Below are 18,111 nucleotides of genomic sequence, written 5' to 3' on the forward strand. Positions count from 1 at the left end.
AACTGTCAAACTGTTATTCTGTTAGGCTACCTGCACACGAAAAGGGCAAAAATCTGGAATTTAAAACAAACATTGATGTACACAACTGATGATGTCATCTGTACTATGGTGGCTCCATGAAAGATGGCCAGCAAATGGTTTGTTTTTCTAACTTCTATGTTACTGTCATTATATCTAAGTCCCAGCTTTAGCGTAGCACTGTCTATCACATGACACCTCTTTACACCATGGCTCAGTAACTTGGAAAAACATAATTACAAAAAGAAAGCATAAATTATTGGAGACCCCCTATAAATGCCATGATTTCTTTGCTGTCAGTTTACATTTTATAATATGTACATATGTACCGGTAGTTGACTTTGATTCTATTCTTAATCCTTCCGCAGCGCTCGTTCTTTCATAAGAAAGGCTTATTCCTCTTCAGAAGTGGAATATTTGCCTGTGGGACTATTCTTTGCCTTTGTCTTACCAGTGACTTTAAGTCAACTATATAGCTGGAGGTGATGAATAAAATCTGATATAGCAGTGCACTATACATCAAAGTCTCTGATCATGATCATGTATAATGTTATAAATGTGACACAATGCATGATATCTCTTAGAATGTGTGATATAGTACTTATTTTCCCCGAAAACCCATCTTACTGAGGAGGAGGCTGAAGCAGCCAATATCATAAGCCAAGAGCTTAAAATAGTTTATCAAACTTCTTGAAAACACAGTCAAACTTAAATTCATCTTAAATAGACTTGCACCTTTTTCTAACCTCATCTCTATGCCAACAAAGTAACAATTTTGCTCCAAATATATTTCAGAAATTGCTCTTTTGAAATTGAAATCTTGGTTACAAAAATTAGATTTGTGCGCATACTGGTAATAGGAAAACTGTCCTCAACAAAAATCTTTAAGTAATACTATGTTTTTCAAGTATCGTCTTGTTAGAAGGCAAGATATCACATATCCTGCATTAAGGCAGAGCCACTTGATGGCTGGAACCTAATATCTCGCTGTCACATTCTTCTTAGAAAATAACTAAAGTAGAATTTTAGTGTGATATATTTGTACAAATTTGATGACAAACTGAAATCATCGTTCATGCTGCTTTTCAATATTAACCAAAACAGCAAGTTTTTTGGTAAAAGTTATAAAAGGACACTTGTAATGTTCAAAGCTCATATAAAGTACATACAGCGAACAAAGATAGTAAGATACATAACATTGCAACAAAATAGTAATTTTAACAATGCAGTTTCATTTTTTTGTGAAGTTTTACATAGCAAGGGAAAGTCATGGCTTTAATAATTAAAAAGAAATGGACTACCTGTATATCCTCTCAGGGGTTAATAATATCCTGCAGGTGGGTTGCCTGCTTTAGAAGAACCCTTTCATGTGGACTAATGGGACATGCTGAGTTAATATAAGGGGGTTCCTTCCTCTCTGCTCTGCAGACAACCATAGAAATCAATGAGAGCCTATTGATGTTTATGAGTGTGCTGCAATGAACTGCCAGTACTGTAGTTAAATCAAGCAACTGGTTAGAGCTTTCTCAGGTGATAACTGTGGTGCACTTGGGGCACAGAAACAGGTCCAATTAGGATCAACCTATGCTTAGGGGCATAGGAATAGGAATAGTTTAATATATTATGTTATAGCTGTATTATAATATATATATATATATATATATATATATATATATATATATATATATATATATATATATATATATATATATATTATATATATACATATACACACACACACACACATCTCTCTCTCTCTCTCTCAGTAAGTCACTCTCCCTGCCTATCTTTCTCTCTAAGTCAGCCACTCTTCCTGCCTGTTTGTCAATCTCCTTGCCTGTCTTTCTCTCTCCCAGTCCATCTCCCTGCCGGTCTCTCTCTCAGTCACTCTCCCTGCCTGTCTCTCTCTCAGTCACTCTCCCTGCCTGTCTCTCTCTCAGTCACTCTCCCTGCCTGTCTCTCTCTCAGTCACTCTCCCTGCCTGTCTCTCTCTCAGTCACTCTCCCTGCCTGTCTCTCTCTCAGTCACTCTCCCTGCCTGTCTCTCTCTCAGTCACTCTCCCTGCCTGTCTCTCTCTCAGTCACTCTCCCTGCCTGTCTCTCTCTCAGTCACTCTCCCTGCCTGTCTCTCTCTCAGTCACTCTCCCTGCCTGTCTCTCTCTCAGTCACTCTCCCTGCCTGTCTCTCTCTCAGTCACTCTCCCTGCCTGTCTCTCTCTCAGTCACTCTCCCTGCGTGTCTGTCTAATTCTGTCACTCTTCCTGCCTGCCTGTCTCTCTTTCTCAGTTGGTCGGTCACTGTTACTGCCTGTCTGTTTCTCTCTCTCTCTCTGTCACTCTTCCTGCCTGTCTGTCTGTCTCTCTCAGTCACTCTTCCTGCCCGTCTGTCTCCCTAAGTCACTCTCCTTGCCTGTCTGTGCCATAATAAAGCCAATACCATAAAAGTTCACCTACTTTCCTGGTGAATAGTTCTTTTGAAAGCATCTACTATGGGAGGGGTTAACCTAAAACATGGATGTTAACTGCTGAATTTTGAACCAAGCTTCCATGGGGAGTGTATTTCCTGAACCACTGAGGTTCCAATTATAGAGAGCCCACAGCCTGCCCACTAGCATATATGTGCGGCCTGAATCATACACAAATATGCCACAGCCAAGTACAATAGCTGCACGCAACAGGCTTTCCTTGGCTCATATTGCTCTCTCTTTTTTTTTCTTAAGCCATTCCAGCTGTTTTTCTACGTTCAACCAGTCTCATAAAAGATCAGAAAATGTGGTTAAATTGAGGGAAAATACCAAAAGAAAAGTGTGTAACATTTTAGTAAAAGAGAAAAAAAAAGGAGACAACTTTGTATATATTTTCTCTTAACTATTTAATTATTTCACCATTGTGTATTCCATGTTCGAGCATCTGCATATAATGTATACTGCCCACATCACAAAGCTTTATCAATCTTCCCCCACTGTATTAAAGATCAAGAGAAACCATATGGATGATCAAAAGTTCAAATAAGGGTAGTAGTTGGGTGCTGACTTACATAGTCATGGAACGCTTTAGCTTCACTGGAGTGTTCACAGGTCTCTCGTCTGTCAGGTGCCGCACAGTACAAATCCCAAAATACGCTGCACCAAGAAAGAAGAAGACAAAGTAAAAAAATTACTTAAAAACCTGGCTTAAAACCACTATTACTCATAGCCAATATATGTAGCAAAATAATCATCAATATAATTTAGTGATAGCTAGTTAAAAGAATAATAGAATAGAATCAACTCTTTCTATATGTAGTGAGTTATAAGCAAAAATGCCAAAATATACATAACCCTTGTTGTATAGATTTTGTATGAAGCAAGTTTTCACCATGGCTATTTATTATGTATTGTTTTGTCTAGTATGCCATTAAGTTAATTAAATATAAAATTTAACCTGTGTTGCTCTTTATCTCAATCCTTGAATCTCACATCCGAGTCTCGATCATATACATACTACCAGGTTGGTTCCTCACCCTATATAATCACGTTACAGACCGGGCTTATATTAAAGGAGAACTGGTGGCAGCTTCATTAGGTTCATAAGATTCTGTTTCACTGAGGCTAGTGAAAGGGGTCCTATAGCCATTCAGGGCTGTGATTTATTATTGTGCCATATCCGGAGGTTGGGTGGATAACTAAGTGATGTCATGGTTTCCTTCACAGCATGCGACCATTTTATACTTTATAGAAACAGTAATGTTTGCTCATATAAATATACTAGTATTTGTTTTATATAAAGAGCTATCCAGCGTAGTAGTATTCTTTAATATTATAAATCTAACTGGCTTTCCATGTCCATGTCCATGTTAAACATGACATACAAATTTGTAAAAGGGCAGAAGCGTCTATTCTACCTTAAATATTGGGATGAAGGGTATTCAAAATTTAATAACGTATTACATTATGCTTTGTAAAAAAATCTCTGGTAAAATCCACAAGGATAAAATAAAGGTTTTCTGGTAAAATGAGGAAATCAGTCAGGTTAGTAAAAGAACCCCACAATACCACTCAGGGCTTAACGCAGGATACCGGAAAGCTTCCAAACCACGTAAGCCTCTTCCAAGACATACTGAATCCGCAGATTTAACCAAGACCCCTGTATTTACAGGTTACATTGCCTGTGAATATTATCCTGTTTTTTTTAGAAACCAATTAAAAAAAGAATATATTTGTGGCAACGAAAAAAAGTGTAAATTGAGCTATAATACTTGCTAACAGCAAAGTGATACATCGATTAGATTTGAAATTCAATGAAAGTCTACTAAAAAATTGCTTTATCATTGTTTTGATAGGAATTGGGAAAATATGGGAGGAAGGTCTGTTTTCTTGGTGCCTGACTTTAGTATTGTTTTGTCAAGCCAAAAATGGGCATCAGAAATGACACTTATGGAAATGGGAACTTGATATTTGTGATCTTAATGTGCAACAAAACTGCCCTAGAAATAGGTGTTTGGAAACTGGAAGAGCTGAAGAAGTGTTGGGAAATAAAAGCTTGCCCAAATTCATAGACAAAGTTGAGTGGGTATGAATGATTGGATGGATCCATCAAAGATCATGGTTAAGAAGGAAATTCTTATCAAGTTACATTTATAAGTGGCAATATAATAGTTTTCCTCAATATAAATTGGCAAATCTAATATCAGTAAATGACCATGGTATTATGGTATACATTCACATACATTATATACATGTTATGCTGTACATTGTGCACATGCTCCATTCTTGCACATGCTCCACATCTTGCAAATAAAACGTACAGCACAAATTAGCATGCCAAGTATTGCTGTACAGCTTTCAACAATATGGGTGGGTTATTACAGTGATCTTCCTATGATCAAACCTAATCATTGAGCATAACAGACACTCACCTTTTCACACAGCACTTTCTGGTAGTGCTAACTGATGTAGGTCAGGACCAGACCATTACTTTAAAGCAAATCTGTCACAAAGAATGTCATTTTTTTCTGGTGACAAGTTGCCTATTCTATGCTGATTTTAATAATGCCTTTGGCAGAATTCTGAATCATTTCAGTATTTTATAAAACTTTATTTCAAATTACATGGCTCCAGCAGCGTGTGATGAATCCCAGGGAAGGGAGCGGAGCTGCAGCAGGCTGTGTGCCTGTGTTTCAGTCTCCTCCATGCATTCTTGTGCTTCTCAACATCGCCCCCTCCCTCTTCTGCCTGCTCAATCCACATGACATGAGGCAGTTGTATGAATGTGGCTGCCTCCCCCTGTACTCACCATAGGCAAAAGAAATACAATTTTATAAAATACTTGAAATTATTTAGAATGCCTAGAGAGGCATTTTTAAAATCAGCATAGCATAGGCCATAGGAACCTGTCACCAGGTAAAAATGACATTCCTAGTGACAGGTCCACATCAAGGGCTCTGTTTGATTGACTAACTTGAAAACATCTTAACATATCGTCAGACTAATATTTGTAGGTTAAACATTCTATTATGAAATAAAGCCAACAAGACTTTAATATAGGTTTTTATATTATAACAAAAAACTTATAGAAACCTGGCACTCAATGTAATTTGTTGCATTATATTCAGTTACATTTTTTCCATAATTTGGGAATAATCCAATTTCGGTCTACTAAGACCTTCATCAGTAATGGATTGCCATTGGTGTCAGTGGAGGAGATAAGGAGCATGAGTAAGGATGTCACTACTCATGCGGCAGTGCAGTCGTTCTTAAGACACTACGGCCCAGAATAATGACCAACATTCTACTTTTTATCTTCTCCACTGACACCATTGGTAATTTGTGACTGATAAAGGTCTTAGTAAACCAAAACATTTGGATTGCTCACAAATTATGGAGAAAATAAAACTGAATATAATGCATCTTATTGCATTATCTTATTACATCTTATTACATTCAGTGCCAATCTCAACTTTGAACAATCTGAATAGGGTGGTTCCCTTACTTGTGCACCGAAAGTACACCACAAAAAACATATGATGAGGTGTGACATGTATTCTATTTACTTAACATTATAACAAGCTTATTATAAAATGCATTAAGGAAAAATCCTACAGACAATTGTAATAAATATTATTACATGTCAACATTTTATAGTCCCTGAATCCCAATGTTGCAACCTTTGATGCTTGGTGAAGGGCTTACCCTGTACAAATCGCAATAGGAAATTATTTCACTTCCTCAGACATAGCTAGTGAGAGCTAAAAAATATGCTATATCCCAGCAGTGTACCAATAAATAATTTGAAATACATGTCTGCCTGATAATCAATGGGTCTCTGGAGTGAAGAAGGGACCATAATTTACGAGAGTTTCTCCATTGTAGTTAGAATATAGACAGGTCACAGCTTCTCTCCAAGGCAGTATGAATAGCTGTAGGCTCCCAAGAGTGAAATCAAACACAAGAGCAGAATACAGAACTTACAGTTTCAAATAGAGACTGCACATATTATAGAGTGAATTGTAATTTGTTTAATTAAAGTTCCCAATAGCCATCATTCATCAGGGTTGTAATGTGGTCTTCGGTGTAGTAGCTCCTTCCTATTTGGGTTGGAGGGATGTCTTTCAGATGTACATTTCAATGTTCATAATCTACTTGTCCTAAATGATTAATCTTCTAAAGCTCTACACATATAAAATAAGATGAAGTATTTCCATTTAAATAGTGTTCCCATATACAGATGGATGATACTTAGAGTCCACTACAGAAGACAATTCTGACTCCCCCACCCTCCATCACTAGATATCATTGTATGAATCATATTATCAATAAGATTGTATACATTATTTGTGAATCAGCCGACTTTATTTAGATTCTGGATTGGCACCCAATGAGGTATTTTAAAGGGGTTGGCCACTTTTCAATAAATCTGTTCCCTTAGACGTATCTCTGCATGTATATGTGCCTGTACCATTGACTCCTTTGATAGCTTTAGCCTTCCCCTGTACTGTCCTCTGCATATATACACCACTTCCTGTTTCATATTGCTTCAATCCATCCTAATGGCATTACTGAATGTGCTTCTTTCCCTCAAAGTCTGTTTCATTGACAGACAAAGGGAGAGGGGAGCAGGATAAGTCATAAGTTTCTTGCTGCAGGCCCCTCCTATTCATCAGTGTTCAGACATGTAAACAAAGACCCATGGAGAGTTTACAAGGCACACTCTTGTATTGCAAGGGATACAAATATATAGCAGGAATTCTGGATCACTTGATGAAGATTCAGGGATTATTATTCAGGTAGTAAAGGCACATGGGCAACTTATGTAAAAGAGAGGCCGACCTCTTTAAGCTTTTGATGACCATTAATTTGTCAAAGTCTGATATTCTTCTGGGCCAGCCCAGAATTTTATTGTGCCTCCACTCATCTACAACTAATAACCAAGTGTAGGACATCAATACGGGCAGCCTAGAACCCCCACCCCACCCCCTAAAGCACAGAGAATTGTATGAAATGAATGTTAAGAGGACAATGGGCTCATGGATGACAGATACAATAGTGCACCCTAAAACTCGATCCTCCCAACAGCCCTGCCTGTGTCTCTTGCCTCTGTGTATTGGATGAAATAATAGACAACCACAAACATGGTCCTAAAGTGCAAACACGAAACAAGACAAACAAATAAATAAAAGTAAACAGGAGATGACGCTCACTCTGTCAGTCTTCAGAATTTTATGCTTTGTCTTGTAGCAATCTTGCATATAATACAAGTATGATAAAATACCAAATCTGGTAGAGAGTCTTGGTTATTGTCAATGGGTAGTACAGTGGTGGGAAAATACTTTACATGTATTATTATCATTTGCTTATAATAAGAATTTAGTGGGCATAGTGGAAAACTGTCATGCTCAAAAGAGGAATCCCAGCAATATTCTAATAAGAATACTCAAGTATAAGCTGACCCGAGTATAAGCCGAGCTACCTAATTTTTCCACCAAAAACTGGAAAAAAACATATTGACTCGAGTATAAGCATAGGGTTTGAAATGCATTGGTCACAGCCTCCCCAGTATATAGCCAGCCCCCCTGTAGTATATTGCCAGCCAGTCCCCAGTAGTATATAGCCAACCCCAAGTAGTAATAGCCAGCCAGTCCCCAGTAGTATACAGCCAACCAGCCCACTTTGGTATATAAAGAAAAAATATATCTCTGCACTGTCCTGATGCCGATATTGGGATAAACTGACAGTGGGTGTGCTAATGGTGATATACAGGTGCTGTATTAGGATAAAAGAAAAGAAAGAAAAATCGCACCAAGCACCAATTCACACTGTTAATCTGAAGTAAATACTAATATGAAATATGTTTATTACTTAGCACATCGAATGGAATATACAAACGAATATGCGGAATGAATTACACATCTAATTATAACTGATATAACATGTTAAGGACAGTTAAAAGCATAAAGTAGACATATATCAATATATATAACATCTCTCTAGATCGCAGGCTGGGCTAAAAAGGCAGAGTGGCACTAAAGGGCCCAAGTGCACACTTCTGCCATATAAGATAAAAAACAAATTTGTAACTGTGGGTATTTTTTATAAAGGTCTTTGACTGTATGATGTTGCAGATGTATTCTTAATTGGTCACAAAACGTCTAGGTGTTCAAAGATGGACCGACATTTTGTATCTTTAAATATTACAATCTCGCCTCTAGTGTAACAAGTGTTTCCTTTATAATGTTTCCTTTGTAATGTTTATAGAAACAGAGAGGGTAATAGAAGTCCTGTACAGACTTAGGACACATGCGAAAGAGTTATATCTTCATTAGTATTAAATTCGTTAGATTCTTTTAGCGGTTTGTAAGATATTGTCCACTCACAGTTTCGCCATATAGCTGGTGTGTCCTTCTTAAAATCAATTGCCATGTTCTATGGGCATAGGGATAATGGTATCTGTCCCAGCACCCTCCAATGTTCTTCTTGGTTTGTGATGTACATGCCCCTAAACATTGTTAGCGGCCAAAACCCATCTCTCCATAATAGAGAGCTACTGAGCTGAAAGCTCCGAGAGAAGGCTTTCAAACGCGTCTAGCGAGATTTTATTACAAATTTGTACCGTGGAGACAATATTATGGAGAGATGGGTTTTGGCCCGCTAACAATGTTTAGGGGATCCGGAGACTGACAGCTTGGAGCGCTGAGACAGAGATTAGACGGAGTGCAGCCAACCTGCGTATGCGCACACAAACTTGGAGGACGCTGAGACAGATCCCATCGTCCCTATGCCCATAGAACGTGGCAATTGATTTTAAGAAGGACACACCAGCTATACGGCAAAACCGTGAGTGGAACATATCTTACAAACAGCTAAAAGATTTTTAGGATATAACGAATTTGATACTAATGAAGATAACTCTTTTGCATGTGTCCCAAGTCTGTACAGGACTTCTATTACCCTTTCTCTTGTTTCTATAAACATTACAAAGGAAACATTATAAAGGAAACACTTGTTACACTAAAGGAGAGATTGTAATATTTAAAGATACAAAATGTCGGTCCATCTTTGAACACCTAGACTTTTTGTGACCAAGTAAGAATACATCTGCAACCTCATACAGTCAAAGACCTTTATAATACCCACGGTTACAAATTTGTTTTTTATCTTATATGGCAGAAGTGTGCACTTGGGCCCTTTAGGTCACTTTGGTATATAGCCTGCCAGCCAGCCCCCTTTAGTATATAGCCTGCCAGCCCCCTTTAGTAGATAGCCTGCCAGCCAGCCCCCTTTAGTATATAGCATGCCAGCCCCAAATATGCCCAGCACACAAAAAAACAACCTTTGATGTCAGCAGCGACTGACATCATAGTTTGTGCGCCAACTGGGCTGTGCGCATGGAGCCAGCACCCATGTACAATTTTTTTATAGGGTTATTTCTCAATTCTTTAACAGTCCTTAAGTACATCATGCAAATATCTTGATTATATAATCTCATATGTGAGGCCCCATGCACATGACCTTATGGGGGCTGGTGAAACAGGTGCACAATTTGTATCATGGCCCCAGTAGAGTCTATGGTGCCCAGTTATAGAGCGGTGAGCACACAGTGACCCAGCCATGCTGCTGTGCAGCAAAATATAGTGCATGTTTTTAAGATGTGCCCATTCGGCTTTCAATGGAGAGGAGAGGGGTGAGGAGCAGTTATTACCCCTTCCTTCTCCATCCAGGCAAGCAAACAGTTGTGTGCATGAGGACATAATGAGGTATAACGGCATAATCACCAAGGTGACCACTCCAAGGTCTAGGAATTGTATACAAGTCTATAGAGATGGACAAGAGAAAACAATATTTGATTGTTGGGGGGCCAACACCCTCAGGACGATTTATGTTTGGAACCTCGTAAAGAGGTGCATAGGCATGGAAGCAGTTGGCTCTGTGTCCCTATGTGCCTAGAAGCCACAACTGCATATAAAAAAATGGTAGCTGCGGCAGCATTGCTAAACCAGATAAAAGTGGACACCAACTGCACTGCCGATTGGTGTGGTTTATTGATTGGTGTGGTACTTATTGATTTCCTATTCAAATGTTGGCCATCAATAGTTCATCCTGGCCAACCTCTTTAATGGTTAATCCAATGATTATGTGATGATTTGCAAAGTGCTAAGGTGTATCTAATAAAACTAGAGCTTACAAAACTAGAAAGAGATACATTCATCTAGATCAACAGTCTTCATTTCCATATATAAGGTACTACTATAAAGAGACTCATTTAGGAGGTCAGAGAACACAAGAATAGGAAAATGTAGCATATGAGACAGCATTACAGATTGTCAGGTTACTAGAGTAACACCATGTAAAACATTCTATAGAGCTATGTCCTCTTTGTCATGTACATCATAGCTTGCCTAAAACGCTACGTCTTCACCTCAATGGACCTGCTATGTATGAGCCATACAAAGGAATGTGCCGTAGAGGCTGTTCTGCTGCACGGCAGGAGAGTAACAAATATTCAGCAATCCCCCTGTGTGTTTAGCAGTCAGCTTCTCAGCCAAGAATAGCGATTGCTAGGACAACCTCACAGGAAATCATTACACTATGTGACTTTAGCTACCTTGTACTACTTACTGATTTACGAGATGGATTTTCAACACAAGAAAAGTTGGTGTGTAAAGGGCTGCATAAATCATAATATAATAAGCATCTATTATTTGTTTTTCTGCTTTTTAAAATTATTATTTAACTTTTGGCTACAAGGAGATTTTTGCACATTCCTTTTTCAAAATTTCGACATGTTCGCTAATTTTGACCAAACTTAGATTATAAATAGAGATGAGCGAGCACTAAAATGCTCGGGTACTCGTTATTCGAAACGAACTTTTCCCGATGCTCGAGTGCTCGTCTCGAATAACGAGCCCCATTGAAGTCAATGGGAGACTCGAGCATTTTTCAAGGGGACCAAGGCTCTGCACAGGGAAGCTTGGCCAAACACCTGGAAACCACAGAAAAGGATGGAAACACCACAGAAATGGACAGGAAACAGCAGGGGCAGCATGCATGGATGCCTCTGAGGCTGCTTAAACGCACCATTATGCCAAAATTATGGGCAACAGCATGGCCATGACAGAGTGACAGAATGAAGCTAGATAGCATCTAAAACATCCAATAATTAACCCTGACACTATAGGGGACGGCATGCAGAGGCAGCGGCAGCAGGCTAGAGAGTGGCATGGCTACATACCCTAAATGGACTCAGGCTTCAAACCAATGGGTGGCAGAGAGGAACCAAAGGAGGTGAGCAAGAAGCGCTCAAATAATATCGGTACATGATAAAAGTTTGCCAGTATATTTTGTGGATTACACAGCAGGGTGGCGACAAAGTTAACATGGAAGCCATGAAAACAATCCAAAATTCTGCCTGACACAGCTCGTTTGATAAGGGGACCATGTATGGAGGCAGTGAACTAGTAGTAGATTAAAGGTGCTGCAGTTAAAACTATGTTAGTTGGATCTTGGCATGGAGCTGGCGCTCCGCTGCCAGGCGAGCTTTCGTCAATCCAAGCCCCTGTCTCTAGGCTACTCCCCAAACAGCACTTCTAAGAACCTTTTGTATAAGATCAAGTGTAGTAGCGTTCTTATAAGTTTAGGATATGGCGGGTGAGGGGAATGTAAACAGATGCGCAAGAAGCGCTGAAATAATATCGGTAAATGATAAAAGTTTGCCAGTATATTTTGTGGATTACACAGCAGGGTGGCGACAAAGTTAACAAGTTTGATGTGGAATGCCCTGTAATAGCTCTTGGGCGGTGTGCCTTTTATCGCCTAGGCTCAGCAGTTTGAGCACCGCCTGCTGTCGCTTAGCGACGGCACTGCTGCTGTGCATAGAGCTACCGACTGATGGCGCCATGCCCACGAATGGTAATTCGGAGGAGGAGGAGGTGGAGGAGGGGTGGGAGGAGGAGGAGGTATAGTAGGCCTTTGAGACCTGGACCGAGGTAGGCCCCGCAATCCTCTGCGTCGGCAGTATATGACCAGCCCCATGGTCAGACTCGGTCCCAGCCTCCACCAAGTTAAGTGTAGTAGCGTTCTTATAAGTTTGGGATATGGCGGGTGAGGGGAATGTAAACAGATGCGCAAGAAGCGCTGAAATAATATCCGTAAATGGTAAAAGTTTGCCAGTATATTTTGTGGATTACACAGCAGGGTGGCGACAAAGTTAACAACTTTGATGTGGAATCCATGAAAACAACCCAAATTTCTGCCTGACACACCTCGTTTGATAAGGGGACGATGTATGGAGGCAGCTATATGGACGACTTTTGGAGGTAGCAATGGAGACAACGTGTGGAGGCTGCTATGGAGACAATTTAATTTGGATAGTGCCTGTATGTGGCAGTCCAAAAAAGTTTTCAAACCAGAGGACCGGGTAGGTGGCCCTCCAGAAAAATTAAATGCATAAAGTACTATGGCTAGAGCCAGTGGGCCCTGTCAAAAAATAGCCAGTTTCCTCTGCTTTAGTGTACAAAGAGGAGGAGAAGGAGGAAAATGAGGAGGAGGAGTGCATAAATTATTCAGGTTGAGCTTCCTTCACCTGGTGGAGATTGGAAATTATGAGAAATCCAGGCTTTATTCATCTTAATAAGCGTCAGCCTGTCAGCGCTGTCAGTCGACAGGCGTGTACGCTTATCGGTGATGATGCCACCAGCTGCACTGAAAACCCGCTCGGACAACACGCTAGCGGCAGGGCAGGCAAGAACCTCCAAGGCGTACAGCGCCAGTTCGTGCCACATGTCCAGCTTTGAAACCCAGTAGTTGTAGGGAGCTGTGTGATCATTTAGGACGATGGCATGGTCAGCTACGTACTCCCTCACCATCTTTCTGTAAAGATCAGCCCTACTCTGCCGAGACTGGGGACAGGTGACAGTGTCTTGCTGGGGTGACATAAAGCTGGCAAAAGCCTTGTAAAGCGTACCCTTGCCAGTGCTGGACAAGCTGCCTGCTCGCCTACTCTCCCTCGCTACTTGTCCCGCAGAACTACGCACTCTGCCGCTAGCGCTGTCAGAAGGGAAATACTGTTTCAGCTTGTGCACCAGGGCCTGCTGGTATTCATGCATTCTCACACTCCTTTCCTCTCCAGGGATGAGAGTGGAAAGATTTTGCTTGTACCGTGGGTCCAGGAGAGTGAATACCCAGTAATCGGTGCTGGAATAAATTCTTTGAACGCGAGGGTCACGGGATAGGCAGCCTAGCATGAAATCTGCCATATGCGCCAGAGTACCAACGCGCAAGAATTCACTCCCCTCACTGGCCTGACTGTCCATTTCCTCCTCCTCCAACTCCTCTTCTTCTGCCCATACACGCTGAACAGTGAAGGACTGAACAATGGTCCCCTCTTGTGTCTCGCCAACATTCTCCTCCTCTTCCTCCTCATCCTCCTCCACCTCCACCTCCACCTCCTCTGATATGCGCTGAGAAACAGACCTAAGGGTGCTTTGGCTATCAACAAGGGAATCTTCTTCCCCCGTCTCTTGTGACGAGCGCAAAGCTTCCGACTTCATGCTGATCAGAGAGTTTTTCAACAGGCCAAGCAGCGGGATGGTGAGGCTGATGATGGCGGCATCGCCACTGACCATCTGTGTTGACTCCTCGAAGTTACTCAGCACCTGACAGATATCAGACATCCACGTCCACTCCTCATTGTAGACTTGAGGAAGCTGACTGACCTGACTACCAGTTCTGGTGGAAGTTGACATCTGGCAGTCTACAATCGCTCTGCGCTGCTGGTAAACTCTGGATAACATGGTTAATGTTGAATTCCACCTCGTGGGCACATCGCACAACAGTCGGTGAGCGGGCAGTTGGAGGCGGCGCTGCGCTGCCCTGAGAGTGGCAGCATCTGTGCTGGACTTCCTGAAATGCGCACAGATGCGGCGCACCTTCGTGAGCAAATCAGACAGATTGGGGTATGTCTTGAGGAAACGCTGAACTATCAGATTTAACACATGGGCCAGGCATGGCACATGTGTCAGTCTGCTGAGTTGCAGAGCCGCCACCAGGTTACGGCCGTTGTCACACACAACCATGCCTGGCTTCAGGTTCAGCGGTGCCAGCCACAGATCAGTCTGCGCCGTGATGCCCTGTAATAGTTCTTGGGCGGTGTGCCTTTTATCGCCTAGGCTCAGCAGTTTGAGCACCGCCTGCTGTCGCTAGAGCTAGCGACTTCTGGCGCCATGCCCACGGATGGTAGTTCGGAGGAGGAGGTGGAGGAGGGGTGGGAGGAGGAGGAGGCATAGTAGGCCTGAAAGACCTGGACCGAGGTAGGCCCCGCAATCCTCGGCGTCGGCAGTATATGACCAGCCGCAGGGTCAGACTCGGTCCCAGCCTCCACCAAGTTAACCCAATGTGCCGTCAGCGATATATAGTGGCCCTGCCCGGCAGCACTCGTCCACGTGTCCGTGGTCAGGTGGACCTTGTCAGAAACGGCGTTGGTCAGGGCACGGATGATGTTGTCTGACACGTGCTGGTGCAGGGCTGGGACGGCACATCGGGAAAAGTAGTGGCGGCTGGGGACCGAATACCGAGGGGCGGCCGCCGCCATGAGGTTGCGAAAGGCCTCGGTCTCTACTAGCCTATAGGGCAGCATCTCCAGGCTAAGCAATCTGGAGATGTGGACATTAAGGGCTTGGGCGTGCGGGTGGGTTGCACTATATTTGCGTTTCCGCTCCAGCGTCTGGGGTATGGAGAGCTGAACGCTGGTGGATGCTGTGGAGGATCGTGGAGGCGACGATGGGGTTTTTGTGCCAGGGTCCTGGGCAGGGGGCTGACTATCAGCTGACACAGGGGAAGGAGCAGTGGTGTGCACGGCCGGAGGTGAACGGGCTTGGTGCCACTGAGTGGGGTGTTTAGCATTCATATGCCTGCGCATACTGGTGGTAGTTAAGCTAGTAGTGGTGGAACCCCTGCTGATCCTGGTTTGGCAAAGGTTGCACACCACAGTCCGTCGGTCATCCGGTGTTTCCTTAAAGAACCTCCAGACTTCTGAAAATCTAGCCCTCGCCGCGGGAGCCCTCGCCACGGGAGCTTCACTACGTGACACATTTGGCGCTGATGCACCTGCGCCTCTCAACCCAGCTTGGGTCTGTCACCTCATCATCCTCCGATCCCTCAGTCTGCTCCCCCCTCGGACTTCCTGCCCTGACAACAACTTCACCACTGTCTGACAACCGTGTCTCCTCATCGTCGGACACCTCTTTACACACTTCTTCCACTACGTCAAGAAGGTCATCATCACCCACAGACTGCGACTGGTGGAAAACCTGGGCATCGGAAAATTGCTCAGCAGCAACCGGACAAGTGGTTTGTGACTGTGGGAAGGGTCCAGAAAACAGTTCCTCAGAGTATGCTGGTTCAAATGCCAAATTTTCCTGGGAGGGGGCAGACTGGGGGGGAGGAGGCTGAGGTGCAGGAGCTGGAGGAGTGCCGATTTCGGTGACATGGGTGGACTGCGTGGAAGACTGACTGGTGGACAAATTGCTCAAAGCATTGTCGGCAATCCACGACATCACCTGTTCGCACTGTTCTGGCCTCAACAGTGCTCTACCACGAGTCCCAGTAACTTCAGACATGAACCTAGGGAGTGTAGCTCTGCGGCGTTCCCCTGCTCCCTCATCAGCAGGTGGTGTCTCACCCCGCCCAGGACCACGGCCTCTGACCCCTGCAGTAGTTGGACGCCCACGTCCCCGCCCTCGTCCTCTACCCCTAGCCCTCGGGTTAAACATTTTGAAAATGAAAGTTATAACTTTAATTTTTTTTTAACTTTTTTTTGTGTTTTTTTGTGTTTTTTAGTTTTTGTGTTTTTTAGTTTTTAAAACCAAACGATGCTATCCTATTGCTATGGCTATTTTCTAGCCAAGTATGAAAGCACACTGCTATGCCAGATGAGATGACGCTGAGTTACGAAAAAATAAACGTAAAATAAAAAGTAAATGGCAGACTGTGCCTAATTGAAATCAAACCCCTAATAAATTTTCCCACTTCGGTCTTTGCGATGGATATGTGCGTCACTAAGCGCTAAACACAACGGTCGCAAGTCTCACTACGAATTCCTCACAATATGGTAGTAGATGCACTGCAGCAAGGACAGCCACCAGCAGATCAACCAGAAATAAAATATATAACGCTATTGTAGGCCTAAGTAAGCCGTTTGGATTCTCCTATGGCTATTTTCTAGCCAAGTATGAAAGCACACTGCTATGCCAGATGAGATGACGCTGAGTTATGAAAAAATAAACGTAAAATAAAAAGTAAATGGCAGACTGTGCCTAATTGAAATCAAACCCCTAATAAATTTTCCCACTTCGGTCTTTGCGATGGATATGTGCGTCACTAAGCGCTAAACACAACGGCCGCAAGTCTCACTACAAATTCCTCACAATATGGTAGTAGATGCACTGCAGCAAGGACAGCCACCATCAGATCAACCAGAAATAAAATATATAACGCTATTGTAGGCCTAAGTAAGCCGTTTGGATTCTCCTATGGCTATTTTCTAGCCAAGTATGAAAGCACACTGCTATGCCAGATGAGATGACGCTGAGTTATGAAAAAATAAACGTAAAATAAAAAGTTAATGTCAGACTGTGCCTAATTGAAATCAAACCCCTAATAAATTTTCCCACTTCGGTCTTTGCGATGGATATGTGCGTCACTAAGCGCTAAACACAACGGTCGCAAGTCTCACTACAAATTCCTCACAATATGGTAGTAGATGCACTGCAGCAAGGACAGCCACCATCAGATCAACCAGAAATAAAATATATAACGCTATTGTAGGCCTAAGTAAGCCGTTTGGATTCTCCTATGGCTATTTTCTAGCCAAGTATGAAAGCACACTGCTATGCCAGATGAGATGACGCTGAGTTATGAAAAAATAAACGTAAAATAAAAAGTAAATGTCAGACTGTGCCTAATTGAAATCAAACCCCTAATAAATTTTCCCACTTTGGTGTTTGAGGTGGATATGTGTGTCACTAAGAGCTAAACACAACGGTAGCAAGTCCCCCTGCAAATTCCTCACAATATGGTACTAGCTGCAAATAAAAAAAAAAAAATGTATAACGTTATTGTAGCCCTAAGAAGGGCTGTTGGGTTCTTGTAGAATCACTCCTGCCTAACACTATTCTAATAGAACAGCCTAACGCTTTCCCTGACCAGCAGCAGCTCTCTCCCTAGCGGCATCCAGACACAGAATGATCCGAGCAGCGCAGGCAGGGGCTAGTCTATTCCAGGGTCACCTGATCTGGCCAGCCAACCACTGCTATCGACGTGTAAGGGTACCACGTCATGCTGGGTGGAGTGCAGAGTCTCCTGGCTTGTGATTGGCTCTGATTCTGGCCGCCAAAAAGCAAAACGGCGGGAGATGCCATTTTCTCGAGCGGGCGAGCAACGAGCAGTTTCGAGTACGCTAATGCTTGAACGAGCATCAAGCTCGGACGAGTATGTTCGCTCATCTCTAATTATAAACAATCACACTAAGCCCCTTAAAACCATATATTTTCTGAAAGCAGACACTTGTCAGATTGTCAAAATTGCACTCAGGAGTGTATATACCAAGGCACCATAATGCAATTTT

General features: G+C 42.6%; 1 protein-coding gene across 1 annotated transcript in view; it reads right to left on the reverse strand.

The window, feature by feature from the left end:
* Positions 1-18,111, reverse strand: part of SSBP4 (single stranded DNA binding protein 4) — a 244,442-nt gene that overhangs the window by 145,766 nt on the left and 80,565 nt on the right. Inside the window, exon 4 of the mRNA XM_072112559.1 lies at positions 3,053-3,137. Within this exon, the coding sequence (XP_071968660.1) occupies positions 3,053-3,137 (85 nt within the window). The remainder of the gene's footprint in view (positions 1-3,052; positions 3,138-18,111) is intronic.

Source organism: Engystomops pustulosus, chromosome 1 (assembly GCF_040894005.1).
Source record: "Engystomops pustulosus chromosome 1, aEngPut4.maternal, whole genome shotgun sequence".
NCBI classification, from domain to species: domain Eukaryota; kingdom Metazoa; phylum Chordata; class Amphibia; order Anura; family Leptodactylidae; genus Engystomops; species Engystomops pustulosus.